This window comes from Gymnoscopelus microlampas (assembly GCF_963454915.1).
Source record: "Gymnoscopelus microlampas genome assembly, chromosome: 15".
Taxonomy (NCBI): Eukaryota; Metazoa; Chordata; class Actinopteri; order Myctophiformes; family Myctophidae; genus Gymnoscopelus; species Gymnoscopelus microlampas.
The window spans coordinates 679454-705490 of NC_139952.1; the positions used below are offsets into that span (position 1 = coordinate 679454).

The 26037-nt window shown below is 40.7% G+C and overlaps 1 protein-coding gene across 1 annotated transcript in view; it reads right to left on the bottom strand.

Annotated features, from left to right (window-relative positions):
- Nucleotides 1-12556: 12556 nt before the first annotated feature.
- The window catches only part of gatad2b (GATA zinc finger domain containing 2B), a 79932-nt gene continuing 66451 nt past the window's right edge, over nt 12557-26037 (bottom strand). Inside the window, exons 9-13 of the mRNA XM_084080027.1 lie at nt 25447-25627; nt 24694-24896; nt 20357-20467; nt 17986-18226; nt 12557-16230 (exon numbers count right to left, since the gene is read on the bottom strand). Coding sequence (XP_083936153.1) covers nt 16097-16230; nt 17986-18226; nt 20357-20467; nt 24694-24896; nt 25447-25627 — 870 coding nt within the window. The 3' untranslated portion in view covers nt 12557-16096. The remainder of the gene's footprint in view (nt 16231-17985; nt 18227-20356; nt 20468-24693; nt 24897-25446; nt 25628-26037) is intronic.

Here is a 26037-nt window from a genome sequence, read left to right on the forward strand (position 1 = left end):
TATATGGACTCATTTTAATGACCCTGCATTCAAATAAAATGAAATCAATACAATAAGATATAATCAATTTAATTATATTTCTGAAATAGTTGTGTGGGTTTGTGTCCCATTGGTACAAATTAATTCATTGGTCGTAATTAACCCTGTACGGATTCACGCTCTAGTAAGGCCTGCTACTAATTCTACAACCGGGGACCCGCTTCTTTTATTTCCCACATCGCAGGTCCATGGACTGTCACTACGGACCCCCAGCTGCGGCTCAAGACTGTGACTGCGGACCGGGCCTCTCCATGGAGCACGACCGTGGATTTCTACTACACTACACTATACCACTACACTACTGTATATTATCTTAACATTCTTATATTATCAAGTTCAAGTTCAAGTTTTATTTGAAAACATCATAGCATAACAATATGAATTATGATGTTTCTGACAGTAAAATAATTGAATAAAACAAGAGGACCGCTCAATTAAATACTACAACTAAAACTAATCATCAATCAAACATCAAACAACAATAGAAATGTCTCTATTTCTTATGATAGTGTAGCGACTTGTATTTGCAGACAGCCTCTGAATCATTGGACTGGTCCCTTCAGTCAGCATTCGGTTGAATTCTCTTAGAGTGGCCTCCTCTCTCCTGGTCTCCAGAGTAGGGAAGGAATTAGTTGGTATCCCAATGATGCGGCAGCACCTTCTCTGTAGACATTCCAGTTCCTGGATCAGGTATTTTGGAAGGCCGCCCCAGACAGGTGAAGCATATTCCAGCACTGGTCTGATGAAGGTCACGTATACCTGGGTCAGCACATCTGGAGGGAGCTGCGCTCGTTTGGCCACACTCAGATAATGGACCCTTGGTTGAGCCTTCTTTAACATGAACTGAACTTGTGCGTCCCATTTCAGGTCAGAGGAGAGCTGTATTCCAAGGAGCTTGAATGTGTCCACCCTTTCTATTGCCTGGTTGTTCAAAACAATAGGAGGTGGTCTGTTTTGAGGCTCCCTGAGACTGATAACCATGTCCTTTGTTTTTCCAGCATTGGCGGCTAGGCAGTAGGTCTGACCCCAGGCTGTAACTGCATCAACAGCTGCTTGCATCTGTCCTGGAAGGGAGCCCATGAGATGTTCAGTGAGAGTCAAATCATCTGCATATTTAATTGGCTCAACACTAGTTGGCAACAGGTGATCGAGAAAGTTCATACAGAGAACAAAGAGGAGAGGGGATAGAACCCCACCTTGAGGGACGCCAGCTAAAACTGCCTGCGGTTTAGAAAAATGGTTTCCCCATTTGAGTGTTTGCCTCCTATCCTCTAAATAACTCTGCACTGTTAGCCAAGCATTTTCAGTGAATGAAGAAGATGACCATGGTTGATTGTGTCAAACGCACGAGTAAAGTCAATGTATGTGACGTGCACATCATATTTTGGCTTTCCATCAACAGCATCATGCCAGCTTTGCAGAATGTGCAGTAAGGCTGACACAGTAGATCTTTTCTTCATGAACCCATGCTGTGAAGCAAGTATAGACGTTTCAGTTTCTTGCAGAAGTTGGTTCTTCAGGAGGCCCTCGAACACTTTACCAACACAACTCAAAAGAGAGATCTGCCTGTAGTCCTGTGGGAACCTTGGTTTACTGCATTTAGGAACTGCACAGACTAAAGAGTCTTTCCACTGGGTAGGGAAATGTCCTTCTTTGAGACAAGCATTAAACAGATGAGTAAGCACTGGGGCAAGCTCTTCATTAAAGGTTGTAAGAATCCAGGCAGGGATGCCGTCTTTTCCAGCTGCCTTTTTCCCATCGACTCTACGAAGAAGAGTCTTCACCTGCCCAATGCTATAAGTGACAGTTGTACTTGGTAGGTTGCTGCCATCATCAACCAGGAGGGGGCGAGGTGTAATATTCTCCCACACAGAGGAGAAGTGGAGACTCAGAGTTTCACATTCCTCCCCAGTCTTTGTGTGTTCCACATGGGATTCTGCAGCGCCCATCAGCTTTTTGATGGACTTGAACCAGTTGCCACTGTCATTGTTCCTCAGATGAGAAACTTCATCCTCATAATACCTCCTCTTTGCATTCTGGATCAACAGGCCACTTTGGAGCGTAGCCTCTTGAACTCAGTTTTATCCTCAGATTTAAAGGCTCTTTGTCTATCAACTGTAAGTTGCTTTATTTGTGGTGTCATCCATGGCTTATCCACCGATGTAATTGTACTCCTTTTAATAGGCAGCACTGTATTGAGGATAGGATTGAAAACATCATAAAATATATCAACCTTTTTTTGAGCCAGAGGTGCCTCATGGACTGGACCATAATCAGCGGTGTTCAAGTGAAGGCCTAGCAGCCTCTTGCTTTCTATGGTGCAGCGCCTACGAAAAACTGGGCTTACTGGTACGTGGGGCCATTGTCCAGCTGTCAGGAGTATAGCTTGGTGGTCAGAACCACACACTGGGGGTAAATGGACTGGGTCTGAGTACAGGCCTTTAATGTTAGTAATAATAGAGTCAAGTTGATTGAGGCCTCTTGTTGGTTTGGACACTATTTGTTTCAGATGAAACTGGGAGCATAGTGGGCCAAGTTTCAAGGTGTTTGTAGGGGGGCGGCCATAGCTGAGTGGTTAGTGAGCCCGCCTTGGGAGCCAGAGGCCCTGGTTGCCCCAGGTTCGATTCCAGGCCACGCCAGCATATGAGTCGATGAAATGAAATTTGTCCCTGAGCAAGACTCTTAACCCCTAATTGCTCACAGGTTCTCATTGGAAACAAGACCGCAAGGACTTTCATGAACAACCTGTTAAAAGGAATTATCCTTATCCTTATCCTTATCCTGTATCACCTAGGATCACAATGCCTGGCAGACTGTATCTATTTTTGAATAGTGGCTAAACAGTTCTTGAGATACTCCAGGACCTGAGCATCAGGTCGAGCCTCCTTAGAAGATTTTACCATTATATACTGCATACACATTATTGCTGTACTATATTATATTAGCATATACTATCTTACACCAGTGGCGTCAGTTCAGCAAAAGCTAGGGTGGTGCATGAGGTCACCCCCGCGCGCGCGCGAAATTTTTGTGCGGTTCTGGGCGGGTTGGGTTCGTTTTTTTCCAGTTTTTGGTTACTTTATTTCGGTTTTAGGGTTAGGATTCGGGTTAGGTTAGGGTTATGTTATTTAATTCTTATTTTTGCCTGATTTTCCCGATTTATTATCAAAAAAGTACTTTTTTTTTTTTCTCCCGTGGAGCCAGGGTATGGCAGCTGCAATAGCCTGCCATACCCTAGTCTCGCGTAGCCAGACCCCACAGAAAATGAAAAACAGCGACCTCTGCTTTTCTGATATTCTGTGGAGTCTGGCAGGAGTATAATGTTAGACTAGAGCGCAGGGAAACACCGGTTTCATGTCTGCCTATAGCGCATCACTTCCGGTTGGTGCGACCATGTTTTCATTCCCACTAACACTATTTCTACACGGAACACTAACACCACTTCTCCCAGAGAACATGGATGGTTTTGGTTATAAGCCCACTTGTTTCTATGATGAAAGAGTAATTTAAAATGTGAATATCTTTCCGTGGTTTTGTCCGCTCCGAGGACGCTATTGTTAAATTAGTTTCGGCTAGTTTCGAGGGGGGGAGGGTGGATCATGGTGGATGGACACGTGAATCCCGCCCACTACATTTGATTGGGTAAAGCGCGGCCCACTTCCTGATCTGAAGGCACGCCCACTTTTAGCCAATGCGCACTGGTTAGGACGAACCGCTCCGACAGATTCCACCGCAGGTCGGAATCTGTTCTTGAGAGATTAGCCATACCCAATTGACGGCCCTGTCTTACACTATTATATGTGCTACTATTGTTATTGTTACTACTTGCACTGTATCTCTTTCTGTCTCTCCCTCTCTCTTCTTTCCCCCGACACGGTTGAGGCAGAAGGCCGCCACCCTAGAGCCTAGGGGGTCTGCCTGACGTTTCTTCCAGTTAAGCGGGAGTTTTTCGTTGCCACTGTCGCAAAATTGCTTGCTCAGGGTGGGATGTCGGGTCTCTTCTCTACATGTAAAGTGTCTTGAGACAACTTGTTGTGATTTGACACTTTAATAAAATTGAATTGAATTGAAAATTGAATTGACCATGAATCATAATAGTTTCACAATGACTTGTGTGATATGTCATTGTCACTCTGTTAACACTATAGCTCATATTGTTGTTAGATGTTTGATAATATATTACAGATTTTTTTTTGTATTATAAAACATGTCTGACACACATCTGATCACAAACCAATGAGTTTCCCCACACTTATTCCATTCTTATGCAAAAATCAAAGATCTACTAGGCCAAAAAAAAGAGCCTTTTTTACCCCCATTACCGCCGCCGGGACCCCCGTTACGGCCGCCCCGTTACCGCTGCCGGTACCCCCGTTACCACGCTAGCTCGACAAAGTCGCTCCTTTTCAGCCTGGCTTGGCGTTCATGGAACGGAATAAACCAGGCTATACGGTCCCGACTTTGTCAAGCCTGGATTTGACTTAAGGCCAGACTTATTTAATTCACCTTTTGTGAAATAGGGCCCAGGTCTCCATTGACCTCTCAACTTTTCCACCATGCAAGAGGGTCCTCTTTCAGCACATCAAAAAGAGTAAACTTCCAGGTATGCATCTGGAAGAGGGCTCATGAGAACAACCCAGCAATCCCATCTTGACCATGGATTTCATCTGAACTCCAAAAATGGCAAACTAGAGCCTCTATGGTTTGAAGGTTACGTCATCCCCAAAGCCCTCATTTATGTATTGATGTCAATGGAGCGCCATATTTTTAGGGGACTTCCGCCTCCTATAACCCGGCCCAGGAACCACTCACCATCTTGGTTCTCATATCCCCGTGTTCAAGAGGACCAATTGTTTGCAATTGTAGGCATTACATTTAGTTTGACTCGGTTCCACAGATTAAAATTGTGAAAATATACAATATTTGCCTCTTTCTCACATAATATTTGGCCAATTTGTTATCAAAAAGTTCTTAAAAGTCATTAAATTGTCACTAGAAATGTATACTGTATGTTGGATTTGTTTACTGTTGAGTGAGAAAACAATGTTGGCACATTAAGCTATCATCTGGGGACCTCCCAAAATAATTTAGGGGACCCCCTTGGGGATCCCGACCCCAGTTTGGGAACCTTAGGCCATTCCTCGTGTGCAATAGACCATATTCACACGGCGGTCATATTGCCATTAAGTCAATGAAATGCCACCCCAGTTGCCAGAGCAATGCAATGTTAAATTCCAAAATGGCTGCCGTGTGAATATGGACTATGGCCTCCAGCTCACTAATGTTCTTGGGTTTGCGTTTTGTAACCGCCTTTTTCAAATGCCACCAGAGATTCTATGAGGTTCAAGTCAGGAGACTGTCTGATGGCCACCAGTGGTGTAAAGTACATTTACTCAAGTACTGTACTTGAGTAAACATTTAATTTAAAATTAAATTTACTTTAATGGAGTATTTCCAATTTTCTGTACTGTTACTTCTACTCCACTACATCTAAGAGGCAAATATTATCCTTTTACTCCACTACAATTATTTGAAAACTTAATTTAGTTACTAGTTACTTTGTAGATTTTGATTATTATTACAAAATGAACCACTTCAGCCCTATATACTTCGGATCGGCCATTTGAAAATAGCGATCTACAAGCTCACAATGTGACACATTGTGAGCTTGTAGATTTGCTATTTTTTTTTTTTATCTCCATTTTATACATTTGAAAACTTGTGAAATGGGACATTCTGCATAATGAGTATACTTTTGATGCCCATACATTTTGAATTCCGGCCTTTTACTTCTACTTCTGCAATGCAGTATTGACACTTTTACTTAAGTAAGAAATGTGAGTAGCCTACTTTTTCCACCACTGATGGCCACTCTTATGTTCCAGGACTTCCAGGGCATTGAAGTAAGTTGTCATGTCTAATATAACCTCAGCTGCCACCTGCTGTCTAAATGTAGACACTGCATCTTCAGGATTCATGAAGCCAGACAATAGGCTCTATTCACAGCAGCCATATTACGAAGACATTCACAGGTGTTACCAATGATACTAATGAAGGCTCTGTTCCATTCTGGTCAAACAGAGTCAGGGTGCTGATATTGTGCATGTTGGCTCACTGGAAACACTCTGTTACACCAGTGGGTCTACAGTTGGGGTCATGGGCTTCCGAATGGCCCCTTACAGGTGTCTAACTCTGAGAGTGTACAAATGGAACCAAATGGACCCGTAAGGGTCCATTACGGGTCCATTTGGTTCCATTTGTACACTCTCAGAGTTATGGGGGTCGTGGAGACCACTGTGCTACACTATGGAACAGAGCCTTCATTAGTATCATTGGTAACACATGTGAAGGAAGTGATAATATGGCTGCTGTGAATAGAGCCTATAGACCAATTATTTGTTTACTAACATTGAGCCTGGACGCACAGGTGATTGTTTCACGCAATCAATTCCCAACCTGTTTCGGGGTGCACTGGTTTCAGCACACCCCAACCCCCTCTTGTGTGTGTTGGCTAGTGAGACGCGTCCTAACGAGACCTGATATAATGGGTTTCGTTGCGCGCATACTGGCTGCGTGCAGCCAGTGTGACGTCGTCTGTTAAGGGGTCTATTAGGACATCTCCCTCAAAAATACAAGCCTCTGTTTCTCATTCTCAACACATTTGGTGCTTTATTTTCTGGGGCTTTTTAAAGGTTGCTCACCGGCACTGGGCTCAGATGCATTGATTGTAAGAGATGGGTCAGAACCTGAGTGGTGTGCTTGGTCTTAACCCATTTAGACCTGGAAAGCATCTGTGTCATACATATATATATATATATATATATATATATATATATATATATATATATATATATATATATATATATATATATATATATATATATATATATATATATATATATATATATATATATATATATACACATATATATATGCATGCACATACACGCACGCACGCACGCACGCACGCACGCACGCACGCACGCACGCACGCACGCACACACACACACACACACACACACACACACACACACACACACACACACACACACACACACACACACACACACACACACACACACACACACACACAGAGTGTATATTGTGCATCTAGCAGTAGATTGCTGACCTCCATACATTTACCCACTGGTGTAAGTCAAACTTTTTGTATTTCTTCTTTTTAAATAGATCTACAAGATGTGCCATGTGAGCTTGTAGATTGGCTATTTTCAGAAAGCAACACAAATATTGTATGGGGGTTTTCAGAAGGGGGTATGCGGCTAAATACATCATCATTTTGGGGTCCTTGACAGAAAAGGGTTCACTTTTACTATCTAGTCTTCCTGTGAGGCTTCTATATCTTTGTGTTCTCACCATTTGTTTTATTGCTATGTTTATTACTGTTTTGTGGTTTCATTTGTTATCGATTTATTCCCTCATTATTTGTTTTATAATGTTTAATAGAGTTCTTTTTATGTTGTATTGCTTTTATATATTGCTTTATTTTATTTTATGTACTGTTATCTTTCTGACTGTCGTTTGACTGACTGACTGTTTATCTTCTGTCTGACTGACTGGTTATCTCCTGTCTGTCTGAAATAACAAAAGAAACGGAAAGGACTTTTCTGCATTCATCCAGCAGATTGCTGCTCAGATGGCTGTTTTAATGAGCGGCAGGGAGCAGCTGGGGGGCGGGCAGTGTCTCTTGCTCAAGGACACTTGGACATGAGGGTTGAATCGGTGACCTTGTGATTAGCAGAAGGTGTGGATTGGTTGGACTGTGTGTTGAGTCTTGCAGTCTATTACGTTACAGAACAACAATGACTGTTTGTTTCTAAGAACTGGCTCAGAGATGTGATTCAAACCCTTTGCCATTTCATGGACCCCTAGTTATTAGACCAGTAGACCAAGTATTTGGCCACACGGACCCCCATCTGAAAAGGTTTTGTGCCATGGACACCCAGAAGAAAATTCAAAATGTTCCAACCATTTGACATTAAAATATATATGTATATAAAAAATAAATAGCTGATGTACAAGTCTGTACATCTGCTATTTTTGAATAGCCAACTTATAAATGGTTAAAGTGGTTAAAATGATTGTGATGCTATGTTAACTACTTGAGACGCCCTGGAACCCCCCCAGCTCTTTAGTAAACAGAAGATACATTTCAAGGTGGGTCACCAATTTCGTCCAATCAGGAGAGGGTGCCCATTTATTAGCTTCAGTTTTATAGTTACATTTTCTGTATTTTCTGTTTAATAAAGAACTGGAGAGACAAACACTCTAGCAATGATTGCTATTGAAATATAGAGCCATTTAACAAAAAATAAATATCACTTAGGCCTACTGCACCTTATAAAACTGTAAGTACACTTATGCTCTGATAATGCAATGGTTATAGACGTCACACTCAAGAAGTAAATTGTTTTGACCTTTATTAAACATAGCTTGCAAGAGATAAATATTACAAAGTTATTTCCTCCAAAATTAGCTTATTTTTTCAGTCAATGCATAATTGTTATCAATCAACTGGCAGTAATCAAACGGCATTAATATTTTTTTTTTAACTTTTTTTTTTAAAGACAGTTAAATATCAAGGATGTGCAAAAGGTTAGGACTGATGGTCAGAAAAAAAAAGACTTCCATTTATTGTCAGATCAAAATCAATTTAATCACCTCACTCATTCCCCAAATGTTTATTTGCAATATTATGCAAAAGAAATTAAATAAAAAATGTCTACACTGAATTTAAAACATTTTAAATTTATTTTTTGCAAATAAATGTCCCTGCATTTGAAATGATAACTAAATCTGCCAGAATAAAAGAACATAAGATATTGTTGCATTTGCCTTGCCAGGAACATTGATCATCGGTCCCTATAGCTCTGCTAGAGGTCACAGAGGTCACGTTTCACTTGTATGTAAACAACTGTTCCTTTTTTGTTATTGTTTAACCATCAGCTCACCATCAAATTTGAACCATTCCGCCATAAGGGAAAATAATTGATTGCTGATTATAATTTTGTTTTTGTTTTTTTGTGTGACAGTCTTGTATGATGAAGTAGAGCATTCATTTACGAAAAAGTTGAAATATCGAGATACAAGGTTTATGCTCGACGGCAACGATATGGGACAATCTTTCATAGATGTTCTTGCAAGGCCCGCTCAGTTCCACCCATGTGCTGCGCTGATCGACAGGAATACAGCTGTGAGGGCGTTGTGCCATACAAATAATAGATGTAGTTGTTACATATTGTTATGTCATGATAGTTTCAACACACACACCTAAACTAGTGAAAATAGCATATCTACAAACTCACAATGCGTCGCTTCGCACTACGTTGTGAGCTTGTTGATCTGCTATTTTCAATAATTCTTAAATGTTTCTTCCAATTTATTTATGGAAATTGGATTTTTCGAAATGTATTCATGAAATACTTTTGAACTTTTTTGGAATAGTTTTAGATTGATGAAAAGTTGTGATTTTTAAAAACTTTTTAAATCTTTTGAAATATATACATATTTTTAATGTAGGAAACGAAAAACAATGGGATATTTACTCGTGACCCATGAAAATTGGTCCGCGACGCAAACATGGGTCCCGACCCACTGTTTGGGAAACACTGCGGACATGATGTGAATCTGCCTGACCACAATTATTTGAGACAATTATTTTTGCATAATCATCATAATCTGCATAAATTAATCTGTTGAAATGTTGTGGAAACAGACAATCGGGCCCCTATGTTCAGGACTTTTGAAATGTCTTGAAAGTATACAATTATTAAAAATTGCTTGTGATTGGCCATAGGGCTTTATTTATTTTGATTACTGGTAATGGTCATTGTCAGTCATTTCTTTTGTATATTTAAGTTATTTTTTTGGCTAACAGTTCCAATGTTGACCATGACAAACATCATGGGTTAGGCATTACTCATTAACTGCTGTTATTTGTATGACAATTAATGGTCAATTAAAATGTGATGAAGGTGACAGCCGTGTGTATGGTAGCAGGGTTCTAATGGCCTCCCGCACCGTTCTACCAGAACCTCATGTGAACCAATGACCACGTTCCTGCAACCTCTAACTGGTCCGAGAGAAAAGAGAAAGCAAAAACACACAGTCAAAATGATCAGTTGTTCGTTTAACTACTGAAAGTAGGGTTGGGATACTGGAAGAACCGGAGGAACTGGATCCAACATCACATTTTGGAAGTTGGTATGTGGACTTCACGTCTGCTATACCCTTACTATACCAGTGGTTCTGAAACTTTTACATTTCAAGGATGAACATAACTCTGAGAGTGTACAAATGGGTCCATTTGGTTCCATTTGTACATTCTGAGATTTACAGACCTGTAAGGGTCCATTTGGAACCCCCTATAGGAATCGTACAGTTAAGGAATCGGAAATTGTTAAAATCCTGAAGGGTCCCAATCCTAGCTGAGAGACACTCAGCATTACAAACAGAATACTGAAGATTTTACTGTGCAAGGGGGAAAACAAAGAAGAGGGCTAGATTTATAATCCCATACATTTTGCACATTTGTTACACAATACACAGTGATCACAAAACGAAATGACAAGCTTCACAATATTCATGGCTTTTTGTTGGCTTTTCTACACAATATACAACCATTTAAATTGGAACCTTTTTTCAGTACAAGGGGAGAAAAAAAAGCTTATGTACAATAAGTCATTATTACTTCAAACCTAGCAAATATCGTGTCATTTTTCATTTCATAGTCAATACATTTTTCAGTTTGATTATGTTTGATTTTTTTTTTTTTACTTCATTAGAAACAAAAATAAAACAGAAAAAACGGAACTTAAAGGTAGGGTAAGTGATATTTTTGGGTTAAAACAAAAAGTATTTTGTTAAAAGGTTAAAGCACTATATTCTGATAGGAATCATTGCTATAGAGTGTTTGTTCAGTAACAGGAGTCTCCCCGTCTCTCCAGCTCTTTAATAAACAGAAAATACATTTTCCGGTAGGTGTCAAAATCTCAGCCACTCAGGAGAAAGTACCCATTTTTAAGCTTCATTTTTATAGTGTTCCAGTTCCAATTTTGCCTGCTCATTTATTAGTGTCATCACTTCCAATTTCACTTGTTTAATCTATATCCTGATTGATTTCTCTATCCTGATTGGATAAAATTGGAAATGAAACTGAAACGAAAATGCATTTTCTGTTTTATAAAGAGCTGGAGAGACAAGGAGACTCCTTTTACTGAACAAACACTCTATAGCAATGAGTACTATCAGAATATAGAGCTATTTAACACTTATTTTAACCAAAGAAAATCACTTACCCTACCTTTAACTGAGTTCAGTAAAATAATTGACATTTGCAAAAAAATTAAACAAAACAAAAAAAAATTGACATTTTGAAAATAAACAGCATTTTAAATACAAAGGCGTCCCGGATGTTTTTTTTTATTTTTTTTTCCCATTCTGCAAAAAGAGCACAAGAGAGACAGGAGCGATATCTTTTTTTTCTTCTTTTTTTTATGGTCGGGTCGGTGAAAAAAGAAAAGTTGAATGGGGGATGGGGGGTGGGTGGGGGATTAAAAATACATTAAAATACAACGAGGTAGAAAAAACTTACCCCAACATTAAAGTTCATGAAAAATAGCTCACCATCCAATTTGAACCATTCCGCCATAAGGGAAAATAATTGATAGCTGATTATTATTTTTTATTTTATTTTTTCAATATATATAAATATAATAAACAAAACCAATATCTTTCAAATGTAAACTTCAATTTACATATTGCACCTATGAATTCAATCCTATAGGTAGTTTCGCTAAGTTTTGGAGCTACTGTTACATTTTGTGATTTTCAATCTAAATGTCAGCCGGCGTGAACGGACCCAAAGTCCACAACACATTCACCCTAGTTTGGAACCATGCACATCGCAATACACATTAAGACTCATTTATACTCGTACCACCTGTTTCTTGCCGACAAGGAGGGATTCTTAGAGACACATAAACAGGTATTTGGGGGGCGTGGCTGAGTCCTCCATTGTGTTGTAGGTGCAAACAACACAGGTATCATTGAATCTGTGACATAGAACGTGAGAGATTTTTTATGTCTAGCGCAAAATGATGGCCTACGTATCGTAGACCCATAGTGCACAATGCACCTGCACAATGGAAAATGACGATGGGACGTCCAAATCTTTTTTTCCCCCATGGTCCCGAGCCACAAAGAGGAGCCAAACCCATGTTAGAAGTAGTTTTGTTCACTCCTCCAACACACTGACCTGACATCGATTCCCTTCCCCCTATTGGCATGTGCTTTTTGCGTGACGTCCCCGTAGCAAAAATAATTCTAACGGGTAGAAGCTAGCCACGATAGATAGCTGGATCTACCAGCATCCGTCTCCCAACGGATGTCCAGGAGACACGATCATGCCTGATCCATGCTTGCTTGCGCATCGTTGTCGCGCATTAAAAATAGCAGGTCTACAAGCCCACAACACGTCGCACTGCGACACGCTGTGGGCTTGTAGACCTGCTACTATCAGCGAGCGACACAGCAATTAAGTATACATCAGGCGTTCGTCAGAACTGAAGAAGTGCTGGTTGTTATTTCAGCGCTGCCATGGATTTTCTCACAACCCTTTGGATTTGCATCTGCGTCTTTACAACCAGTAGGCCAAAATTTGACTGGTTTTCAACTCGGAAAATACGCTCTGACACGTCGTTTTTTTGTGTAAAATTACCAGTTACCGTCTTCAAGCAACGTAGCCGCGTGGCGAAGTATAAATGGTGTCCTACAGACATCCACACCCAACGTTCACCTGATGTGTTGACAGAATTTGCTTGGCTGCGGGCCAAACTGTCAAGGGCACAGCTTTCATCCCAGACAACTTGGAGAACATCAATCGCAGAACCTAGTCTTGGACCAAGACTGACAGATACTTCTTTTATCAATTCCGACATAGGTGTATCACTCATCTTGGATCTCGTCTTGGATGCCAACTCCAAATATCCACTGGGTATTCCATGGTTTTTAACCACTTGAACCCCAGCATCCATATTCTAAGGGGGAACATTAGCCAAAAAACGCAGATCGGACAAGGTCACAACGCGTCACAATCGGCTATTTTTGGAGAAAGGTTTGGTGCAGATGGGCGGAAAAAAGAGAAGTCCAAGTACAGTTGAGTTGCAACTCAGGTCCATTTTCCTAAGTATAGAGGGTTCAAGTGGTTAATGCCCGTACTTCTCCATACATGTACAAATTCAAAATATGAAGTGCTTACCCCCGTCATTCCAGGATACTTGTTGTCCATAATATTCTGTATGGTTCTATAAGGAACTACTTTAGTCCCGTTTGTGCCGGAAGTTCACTGTATTCCTCAGTGAGTGCAGTGGCGCTGTTGCAGTAGGTGAAAGCCGGTATTGGACATCTTGTAAACAAGGAAATACAGTAACATTCAGCCACAGACGGGATTAAAACACGTATTTGTTGAACAATATGGAGCGTTATGGAAAACAAGCGTTCTGAGAGACTCGCCGACTGAATGTCTAAATAATAATACTGCACATTGACTGAACACTGCGGGAAATGTCTGACATAACTGCAAACGTAGAGAGGAGGGGGAATGAGGAGTGCTTTCTGCATGGGATGTGAACCCTAGATTTTTTTTTTGTCCGAACGTACAGTATGAGCGGACGACTCCATTAGCTCATAGCTAATGTTTTCAAAGAACGACAAGAGCAAACAAAAATAACAACTAACAACACCTCAGGCTGTGTCCACCAAAGAGGTTTTCTCTTCCAAACGGCCAAATATGAAAATATTTCAACCCTGGCCGTCCAGATAAAATCACCAGATGTGAACGTGCAAGTGCAGAATTGGCGCTCGTCGCGCTGTGAACACTCACCGCTCCCATGGTAAACAATTCAAAATGTAGGCTGGCTAGGCCTGTCACAATTATTACACAATCGCCTGATTGCAATCGTTAGAGATAGTCTCAATTATGTATATTTGCAACATTGTTTCCATGCATCTGTATAAATTCATCTATTGAAAGATGTTATATTTTCAAAAACTTCAAAAAATGCGGAAATAGCAGATCTACAAGCTCAGGCTATTCCTACTATTTAAAATATTTTTTTAGAAAGTATACAAATATTAAATATGACCAGTTTTGGCCACAGCATATTATTTATTATCATTATTGGTACTGGCCATTTCTTTGTATTTAAGTTATCTGTCAGATCTGCCTTGTGCAACAAGGAAAAAAAGGCAATTCAATTGTCAACTCAAATGTGATAATCGACAACCCTGACGCTGGCCACAGGGGGAAAACAATGCCTTGGTGGACACAGTGGTTCATCACTTGTTAATCCGTATTGTGGGGAAAGCTTTTGCTGAAAATAGCAGATCGGCAAGCTCACAACAGGTCAGCTTGTCGATTGGCTATTTTCAGCGAAAGCTTTCCCCACAATAACAGAAAACAGAAAGTAGCCATACAAACACTCAGATACAAGCCACACATCTCTGTCCCAACTCTCTCATAGACAAACATCCAAACCTAGGGGACACTCCTTCCTGTGTCCTTTTTCTTTCTCAAAAAATGTTTTTTTTTCCTTCCCAATTGGAAATATGAAAAGTGCTCCTCTTAAGTGAGGTGACTGGTGTGTGTGCATCGCTCACACCCCAAAATGATTGACCCATGTCTCTCCTTTTTATTAAGATATCACCGACATCCATCAAGCTATGCATCTATACATTATCCATAGAGATAGTTTTTCTTTCTTTTCTTTTCCTTTTTTTTGCTATTTCAATTATTATCGTCTCCGCAGTGACAGGTTACCTCTGAGGCGTGTCGCCGCTTTTATGTAGAGACGCCGCGAAAAACAAAAACAAAACAAACAAATGAAAAAAGGGGGGGGGGGGGATACAAACTAAAAATAACAAAAAAAGAGGGAATACGTTAAGAAAACCCTGCTATGACAAGAAAAGGACAAAAAGTGGGAACCGAGTCCGTGGTTCAGGTGCCACAAATATGGACACCTGTCACTTCCAGATAAGATGAGTCTCCTCCGGTTTTGGACAAGAAAAGAAAAAAAGGTACCGCAAGGAAACTGCTGGGTAAAAAGGCTTCGGAAAGTCTGCATAACTCGGTAAGCGAAGGCATTTTGAAGGGGTTTAACAGGAAACGCTGAGGGGGGGGCCGTGGATGCAGGGTCCTCATCCCACCACTGCATGGTGTCACTGTGAAAAAAAACTAGCCGTCCGTTTACATCTGAATGGACGTACACTGACCGCTGGACATCGTGGATCTGGTTTAGTTTGTTTCTGTCCCGTTTACAGTAGAGGCGTGGTTCTCAAGCGTTTTAATGTCAAGGACCTCCATAACTCGGAGAGTGTACAAATGGAACACAAATGGACCCGTAAGGGTCCACATGGAACCCCCGCAAGGAACCCTGAGGATCCCTGGACCGCACTTTGAGAACCACTACAATAAATCCTCTATTAGCTGGGTTCAAATGAAAACATTCTGTAGTGGAGGCCAACTTAAAAGCAAATAAAGAGTGAAATAGCTAACCTTTCATGGGGTGCGTAGTGACAAAAAAAAAAAACGAACTCAGGAGCATTGTAAAGCTAATCTCTAATAGCATGTCCTCCCTTCCCCAAAAATAAATACAAGTGAAGTTAGAGAAAGGAGGAAAAAAAAGCTGAAAAATAGGGAAAAACACTACTTAGCTTAACAAAAAAGGCATAACATGAGTAATTGTAACATAATAAAAAAGTAATGATAGTAATAATAAGCAAGTTAACAGCAATAATAATAAAGGGGAGTTTAAAACGGTTATAATGATTGACACATTTTTGCTATAGTAAGAAAATCTTGGATGTGCTGACAAAGTGGGGGTGGGTGCGCCCAGGTTTTTTTTGTTCTGCTTGATTGCATGATTCTCATGGGTTGTTGGGGTTTAGTTTTTTTCGGTAACTGTAGGCACAAGGACAGGCACTGCATGCGAAGGGCCGGGTGGGGGGGGGCTGGCTGGGTGTGTGTGTGGCGGGGGTTTCATTATTTCTGCCCGGTGATGGACTGAGATATGGAACGCGGCGGGATCATGTCCAGCAGGTACTCCCTCTGTCTGTCCGCTAGGCTGGACCCCTTGTGACCTATCGCCGCTGGGTTCAGATAGGCTATGTTTAACCCTAGAGAGAGAGAGAGAGAGACAGAGAGAGAGAGAGAGAGAGACAGAGAGAGAGAGAGAGAGAGAGAGAGAGAGAGAGAGAGAGAGAGAGAGAGAGAGAGAGAGAGGAATTTAAGTACAGTATATTGTCAAGGTCGGGCGGGGAACCTTGTGTCCTTATGTCCAAATGTCTTCAAAACCGTTACTTTTTTATTGTTTTAACACATTAAGACCGGGAACGCATGTGTGTCATTTTAAGATTTCTTTGGGCTGTTCAAAAATAGCAGATCTACAAGCTCATAGCGCGGCACTCGGTGCCGCGCTATGAGCTTGTAGATCTGCTATGAGCTTGTAGATCTGCAATTTTTTTTTAAATCTTTGAATATATATATTTTTAAGCGAACATTTTTTACTCAAATCATTACTTCTGGGAAGAGGGGGGGGGGGGGGTCCCTAGAACAACATATTTTGAGATGGGGGTCCGTGGCCAAACACATCATTTTGGGGGTCCTTGCTTGAAAAAGTGCTGAAGAACCGCTGAACTAGCAACATAGGTTTTTTCAAAAAACTGTTAGGATTTAGAAGACATTTTGTAGAATCGGCCTCAGGTCTTAATGGGTTCAAAACCATTTGGTGCAAAATAGCTGATCTACAAGCTCACAACACAACGCATTGTATGGTAGATAGAGTTTAGATGTAGGGGGAAAAAAGGCACGGACTTAAAGGGATATTTCACTTTCAAAACATTATTGGGTCATTTTATCATCTACTCAGGCTTTTGTGAGCCCCCCCAGACAATTTTTAAGTTGCTTGATTCAGTATTTAGATATTTGATATTCATTTTATCAGACACGCCCCCTTCCTATACAAACCCATTGTAACTTCAAAATCCATTTTTAACATTCATCAAAAACACCCGTCCTTGGTTATGGTTACTCATCCTGCCCTCCTAATACGTGAGGGGCCATGGTTTTTTCTGTTACTTTTTTCATTTATTTTATTGATTTTTTTTTTATTGATTTTTTTTCATTTTCCCCAAAAAATATATTAAAAAATGAATGAAAAAAGTAATTGAAAAAACACGGCCCCTCACCTATAAGAAGGACAATATCAGTCACCAGAACCAAGGACGGGTGTTTCCGATTAATCTAACATGGTTAAAATGGAGTTTGACGTTACAATGGGTTGGTATAGGAAGGGGGCGTGTCTGATAGAAAATAATATTATCAAATATCTAAATACTGAATCCAGAAACTGAATCAGAAAATGTCCGGGGTGCTCCCAAAAGCCTGAGTAGACGATAAAATGACCCATTTTTTTAAAAGAAAGTGAAATATCCCTTTAAATATATGTCTCTGTCAGGTGGAAACCTCTTAATTATGTCCAAAACTGTTAACTTTTCAGGATTCAAATAAAGAAAATAGCGAAAGTGGCAGATCTACAAGCTACTTTAAAGTAATGGCATCAACATGTACTTAAAGTACCAAAAGTAAAAGTACTAACATGTTTGAAAATAGCAGATCTACAAGCTCACAACGCGCATTGTGAGCTTGTAGATCGGCTATTTTCAAATAGCCTAGGTACAAAACAGGGCTAAAGTGGTTAATGTATGTTTCATAATATCAGCATTTATATCTACAAAGTAACTAGTAACAAATAATAGTTTCAAATAATTGTAGTGGAGTAAAAGTACAATATTTGCCTCTGAGATGTAGTGGAGTAGAAGTAAAAGTACTGAAAATGGGAATGGGGTGTGTGTGTGTGTGTGCATTCTAACCGGGGATGTTGTAAATTTGACGTCTGCTGTCGTGTTGGATTCTGCCGCCGCTGCTCCCGCCGGCCCCGCCTCCTCCCCCTCCTCCGGCCCCTCCCCCTCCGCCGGCGCAGCGCTTGGCGCTGGCGCTCATGCCCATCAGGCTGCTGGCCACCGACAGCTGGGAGGCCTGGGCGAAGGTGGACAGCACGCCCCGCGCCGAGCTGGACAGACCCCGCTGCATGGACGCCTGCGGCTGGGGAGCCTAGCGGGAACACACAGTGGTGGAAAAAGTACTCTCATTTTTTACTTAACTCATTGACTGCCATGGACGAGTTAACTCGTCGAATTCTGCCAGTGCTCACACCGCCGCCCCCGAGTTTGGACGAGTTTTTGAAAAAACATATATATATGTTTTTGTCTTTTAGTTTTTTTCACACAGAACCAGGAGATAACGTGATCCAAAGATGTACTGCCGCATTCACTTCCTGGTTAACTTATTACTTAAAAATAGCATGTTTCGGCAAAAATGTAGTATAGTAAAACACAGGAGCTGAGATTTTAGTACGTATAACAAGCGAACGGGAGGTCGCGATGACTTTTTTTTTTTTGCGGAAGCACAGTGAAACCCTCCGTGATTACCAACCATCAAGGATCGATCATACTGGAGATAAATATTCTGTGACTACTTGAAAAGGTAAGAAAATTATTGATTGATTGATTGATTGTGGGTTTAACATTGCAAATTACAACTTGATGACTCATCATGTTGTAATTTGCAATGTTAAACCCACAATCAATCCTCCAGTTCAAGGCAACACAGAAAGGGGGGAACTTTTTTCTTATTTCCACACAACTCCTTTATGCTATATTAATGACATAGTTAAATATTGAAAATGGGTGGATTTCCCCTTTAAAGACTTAAGTAAAAGTATCAATACTACACTATACAAGTAAAAGTCCGGAATTCAAAATGTCCTTGAGTAAAAGTACAAATGTATTGGCATCAAAATATACTTAAAGTACCAAAAGTAAAAGAAGATCTACAAGCTCACAATGCGTCGCATTGCGACGCACTGTAAAGTACAAAATGCCTGCTGTCAAAATTACACAACAATCTTTATAATCAAGCATAAAGAAACTATGTCGGTGTAAACGAAGAGATTCACAAAGACATATATATTTTATATACACAAATTAACAACAAAAAAGGGGGAAATAATACGGTGTGGTGTGTTCTCTGACAGATGGGGGGGGGTATTCTGTCCCTGGTGGAAGGAGAAATGGGGTGAAGAGGACGACTATGGCTATGTTTACATGGCAACGCTCCCTGCGATAAAAAATAAAAATAAAAATCACATACAGATGGAGACAGAGAAGTGATTGAAAACGCTGTGTATGCCGTAAACACAGCACTGTGTAAACAAACAATAGCTAGTACGGTGAAAACACTTGCTCCAAAACAGATCATTTTGTCGGGACAAGTTGTTATGGATACATTGAAAATCCTGTTTCCCAAGGATTGAAGAGCCTGTCACTGGAAATGTGAGGTAAAAGCGTACGTGAGCTGCTGCTGCGTCACACGTTTTGCCTAGTTACACAGAGACGCTAGGCGGAGCGAAGATTTCCACTCTGGGAAGAGTTTTGTACTTTTTTTCACGTCTTCAACCCCCACAAACAAACAAATAGCAACATTTTCCCCATTGTCATTTCCAAAAATATTTACATCAATTTATTTAAGCCTAGAATCAGGCCAGCCAGGGTACTGGTGAATCATGACCATTAAACAGTTTTTTCTGTGATTTTTTAAATTTAATATTTAATTATATGATATGCTATATTTAATAGATACCCTTTGTTTTGCCGTTTTCAAAAAAGTTTTTTCACAGAATCAAACGTTTTATGGTCATGATTCACCAGGACCCTGGATGGCTTGATTCTAGGCTTAGAATAATTGATATAAATATTTTTGGAAATGTCAATTGCATTGACTATTTTGAAGTGGAACCAGAAAATGGTTCCAAAGATATAAATCCCATTCATTTTCCCCATAGAGATTTACGAAAATATTTATATAAATGATTTTAAGCATGGAACTTGGCCATCCAGGCTCGTGGTTAATCATGACCATAAAACATTTGATTCTATGTCAAAATAAATTTGAAAACGGCAAAAAAGGGTATTAAATTAAATTAAATATTCAAATATTTTGACACAGAATCAAATGTTTTATGGTCATGATTCACCAGGAGCCTGGATGGCTTGGTTCCAGGCTTAAAATAATGTATATGTATATTTTTGGAAATCTCTATGGAAATGAATAGGCTTTCTATCAGTGGAACCCACAATGGCCACCACTGCTATGCCCTATAATAAACAAAAAAATCAAAGGTACCTGTCTGAGGGCGTGGTGTCGGATCATGTTGTCAGTCTTGCTGGTGTTGGGGACGGTCTGGGCGGTGCTGGGGGACAGCGCCGCCTGCTGCTGGAGACGCTGTTCTATTTCCTGTCACCAGGGGTCACCACAAACACCCCAAGAACCACAGTTATTAATGCAAACTAAAACCAAACAAAATAACCAATACTAAGAATGGGAAGAAAAAACTAAAACTAAGTGTTAACTAAAAGAAAACAACTAAAAAACACTAGGCTTACCCCCAGCCCCCCCCCCCCCCCCCCCAAAAAAAAGGAGTAAATAAATAAATAAATAAACAAACAAACAAAGGAAGCTAGCAAACCCGCTTTAGAGACTAATGAAAACTAAACTGAAATTAGAAACAAAAAGTAAAAAAAACAAAAAAACAATAAAGAATGCTAAACTAGAATAACATGGCAAAGAACACAGTGAGATCATCATCCACCATACATCGACATTATTCTCACTGGAATATATGTGTTACAGTAGAGGGTAGCACGGGTCCAAAAAATTGGACCCGATCCGAAACGGAACCGAGGAAATTTGAACCGAACCGAACGGACCCTAGAAAGAAATCAAATTTACTGGACCCTGCCCGAAACGGCACCGAGAATGATTGGATCCGGTCCGAAACGGAGCCGATTAAAATTGGACCCGATCCTAAATGGACCCGGGGGAAATGAAGCCGATCCGGCCGGGTCTTTAGACCCGAAACGTGTCCGATGCTATATTATGCTTATTTTCTCCATAACATCGAGACTGGTCGTCTCAGCGAGTCAGCGCCACCCTCCCCGCCTTTCCGAGGCGACCTACAGCGGAAGGTTGCGTCATGCAGAACAGATACGTTTTCACAGACTTTCATATCCCCCCAGCTCAACCTATAAATTAACACAGGAATGAGCCTAGATGCATATCAATTGTCCATTGTGCGACCTGTCCTGTTGTAGGTGTTAAGTGACGTGCGCGTCACGTCATTAAAATACAGTGCAACCACATACCAAATCAGCATTGTAACACTGAGTACTTGAAAACATTAGTTACTAGTTACTTTGTAGATTTTGACTATTACAAAACATACATAAATATATATATCAGGGATTCCGTTAGCCGGTATTTACCGGCCATTGACCGGTAAAATGTTTAATTGGCCGGTAATTATAAACACCACCAGCCACCGTGGCCAGTTGGGAAAATGCTGTTATTAGGCTATTTTATCATTTAAGCCTATTAGAATAGCCTATTCGTTGTACGATGGTGTCGCGCGTTGAAAATATCAGAGCTACAAGCTCACAGCCCGTCGCAACGCGCCGCGTTGTGAGCTTGTATGTCTGCTATTTTTGATACGCCACAACACAGCTGAGAGACACAGCTGTGTCTCCTCCTAATCAGCGTTGAGTAGACAGAGTGGTTCGCTCGGGTGTTGATAAACAGAACCGGGATTTTCCGAGGTGATAGAATCTGAACCAAACCGGACCCAATTGTCGATAAAGGGACCCGTCCCGAACACGTGTGGGTTGTGAATATTATGCAAGCACAGTGACTGTCTGTCTGCAATGGATAAAGTGGTGAAAGTTGGTGAAAGTAACTATAGAGGCAAGTAATCAACCTTGCGCAAGGCCACATATATCATGACATGTACAATTAACGTTAACAAAACAAAACAAAACCTACTTTTGCATATCAAGGTTGAATGAGAATCGATGTAAAGCCCAAAATATATATTCATTTCTTAATTCTTAATTTTCTTTATAAAGCTCGGGTCCTCACGGGTCCATACGGGTCTATCCATTTAAAATGGATCCGACCAAGCCCCGTGGGAATTGGAACCTACCCAACCCTGCCCGACGGACAAGTCAATATTTTGGCCCCGAAAATGTTCGGTTCTCGGTTCGGGTCTCGGGTATTCGGTTCCGGACGGACCCGTGCTACCCTCTATGTTACAGTAAGTTTGATCATCCAGTACGATCAAAAAAGAAGAAGCGATCGATCCCTCACAACTTCAGAGGGAGAGAAATCCACTATTGAGAGGGGCCAGACCTAATCTGCCAAGGATTTTTTTTTTTTTGCAATGGCAGATTCATCCGGAACAAGGCTAGCAAGCCTTGCCCTGCGCCTCAAAACGAGTGCTTCTTTTTCGATCATACTGGTTTTTCAACACAACAAAACACTGTCAGTGTCCATTACCTTTCATGGTAATAGAAAAAAATCACACCCTGTGTGAAGGTAGCGGCGCCTTTGATACATTTTGTCATAGATATGTGTTTCAATATTAATATCTAATATATAATATCAATATTAGTTTATACCCCACTTAATAAGAATACAGAGGACGAACATAAGGATGGACATACACCTGGACATAGACACGGACATACGTACACACAGAGAAATACTAGAGAAACAATATTAAATCTCTGTAAATTTATTTCAAGGCTTCCAGTGGCACTAAATAGTGCCATTGGAAGCGAATCACCAAATGTATTCCAAGGTAAGTGGCAAAAACTCTCAGCTCTCCTGATATGATTTATAATAACAGTCATTCATTTGAATGTCGCAAATTTCACCCACAACTTTATAAGTGATGGGTAACGCTTCTTGTGGCGTTTTCAGTTCCTTTAAATTTCTCCAGGTGTACATCATCATGGGTATGAATTCAAAATTAATATTAGGATTAATCATGATTCCTTCAGATGGTACTACCTTACTATTCCTTTGTAAGATAATTTCGTAATCCCTGTTTACCGTGTGGTACTTATGGTTAGCTACTTGTAGTTTTGCATTCGAAATACAATAAAAATTGTTTTTCTTCACTTTTAAAAAGAACTTCTCTGCGTCTTCTCCAAATGCGATGATTTTAATTGCTCCACTTTGATCGCTCACAGTAAAATTAAATATCTTGCCCGTTCCCGAAATATTTACATATTTCCTGACATCTGAGCTTTCTACGACGACTCCTTGAATTTTCCAGGTCATAGAGACTCTAAGTTCGGCAATAGGGGTTATTGAAACATTGGCTGCTATTTCAGTATTTGTGGTTCCATATACTTTGGTCTCTGTAATTTGTAACAGAGTATCTGCACTTGCACTGTTACAGCTCGAGGGTCTCTCTAGCTGTTTTAACATCGGGTTCTGTGACATGGCTGCGTTTTTACCTTTAAAGGCGGCTAGTTCCTTGGTGAGCAATTGTATTTGAACATCACGTTCATTCAATTTGAACTTATAGGACATCATTATTTCTGTGATATCCTTTGAAATTATAGGGTCAATGACTTCGCTTGTTTCCTCTGGGATAACATCACTCTTTGACCTCATTTTTGGGTCGATGACTGCGTTTTTCGGCTCCTGAAAGAAAGGACTCTTGGATTCTCGATCTTCTTTAGCAAACCATTCTCTCATAACGGATGACGGGATCCCCGAGCTCAGACTTTCTATTACTACAAGCGAAGTCATAGGGTCAATGACATTGCTTGTATCCTCGGGGATAACATCACTCTTTGACCTCATTTTTGGGTCAATGACTGCGTTTTTCGGCTCCTGAATGAAAGGACTCTTGGACACTCGATCTTCTTTGTCAAACCATTCTCGCATAACGGATGACTGGATCCCCGAACTCAGACTTTCTATTACTTCACTCTTCGTCTGTTCATCATTCAAAGATTGTATTTGAACATTACGTTCTTGTATCTTTCTTTTTCTATTCGTCATATTGGGCAGAATCTTGGGCAGATCCCAAGATTCCCAAGATAAAGTTAAATTGAGGATCTAACTTTAAAAAACTTACCTAGAAGGAGACTTTAGCCAAATGAATAATAAAATGAAATTACTAAATATTTCTAGATATTACTCATTGTTTATTTAGTCATTGTTTATATAGACATCTAATTCTATATTCATGACATCATAGTGATGTCATGAATAGTCCCCTTGCCTGACAAATCAGACCCTTGACGGGCCTGACCAATCAGAACCTTGACGGGCCTGACCAATCAGAACCTTGACGGGCCTGACCAATCAGAACGTTGACGGACCTGACCAATCAGAACCTCGACGGGCCTGACCAATCAGAACGTTGACGGACCTGACCAATCAGAACCTCGACGGGCCTGACCAATCAGAACGTTGACGGACCTGACCAATCAGAACCTTGGCGGGCCTGACCAATCAGAACGTTGACAGACCCGACCGATCAGAACGTTGACGGAAAAGCCAGGTATAGAGCAGGACCGCTCTATACTATGTATAGAGCGGCGCCAGCGCCGCTAAAAAAAGAGCGAGTGAGTGAGCGAGCGAGCGTGCATGCATTATGATTGGCTGACCTGCTCTTGTTGCAGGGCCTTGACAAAAGCGTTCTTCAGCCTATTGGTGTGCTCTGCCTTCAGTGCTTTCTTCTGATTGGACGTCATGCACTGCTCACAGAGGATCCGCCCACTCTTCTCCTGCTTCCAGTGGGGGGTGAAGTCGGTTCTGCACTGGGCACAGAAGAACGGCTCCATGCGGGACAGCGCCCCCCGCAGTTTACCTGCAGAACACACAGCTTGAGCTTAGTCACTGAGAATAGTGATATAAGGCAGATGCACTTTGAAAAGACACTAAATGTGTTTATCCTCACTTTGCACACTTTTATTTAAAGGAATAGTTCACCAAAAATGATTTCCTATCAAACTCAAACTCACCCCATGGAGATGTTTTATTTATTTTTGTTGTCTTATTCCTGAGCCAATAATCCAATATTTGACTAATTTAAGTTCATAGGAGACCAATCTTAACAAGAACAAAACCATATTTAATGTGTATATGTATACATATTACATATTTGGAGTTTATATATTTTTTAACCTGTTTATACAAGAGGTAGTTCCGACCAAGCAATCTGATTGGTTGAAATAGGCTCTCTACCCATGCTTAAACGAGCATGAAACCAATCAAAGTAAAGATCTGATATCAGACGGAGTATCGGCAGAGCAGAGCCGGCTAAGTGGCTAGGCTAGCAGTTTGCATGGGAAGTTTGCAGACGTAGTAGCTAAATCTGGGGGTCCTTGACATAAAAATGAAGTCCAAGGGGGTCTCACCCTGGCTGTCTATGACGCTCTGGACCACCTCTTCCAGGCCCACCATGTAGATGAACTCGCTGTTGGCGGCAGAGGGCAGGAAGTGCAAGAGCGGGGCAGGGGGCTTGGGCGGGGGGATCTCCAACAGGGTCTTCTCCAGCTGCTTCCGCAGGGCCAGCTTGGCTGCAGCTTGGCTGCTGGCCTGCTCAGCCAACATAACAATTAGTTTTTAGTTGACGATTAAATCGTCACGCAAATAATTGCGATTGATCATTCAATTGTGTCTTTGTCATTGAACATTGGAACATATAAATCTGTTTGGCTTTGTAAACAAAAACAATTGCACCGGGCAGACATGACAAATAACAAAGAAATGACTGACAGTGACCATTACCAATAGTCAAAATAAATAATGTACTATAGCCAAAACAGGCCAGATTGAATCATTTTATAATTTCAAAATTGTTTAAAAATAGTTGAAATAGCTGATCTACAAGGGCTAGAGCTATTTCCATTTTTTTTTTTATGTTTCAAAAACATTTTTCAACTAAGATTCATTTACACAGGTGAACGGAAATTATTATATCAAATAATTGCGATCAGACGATTAAA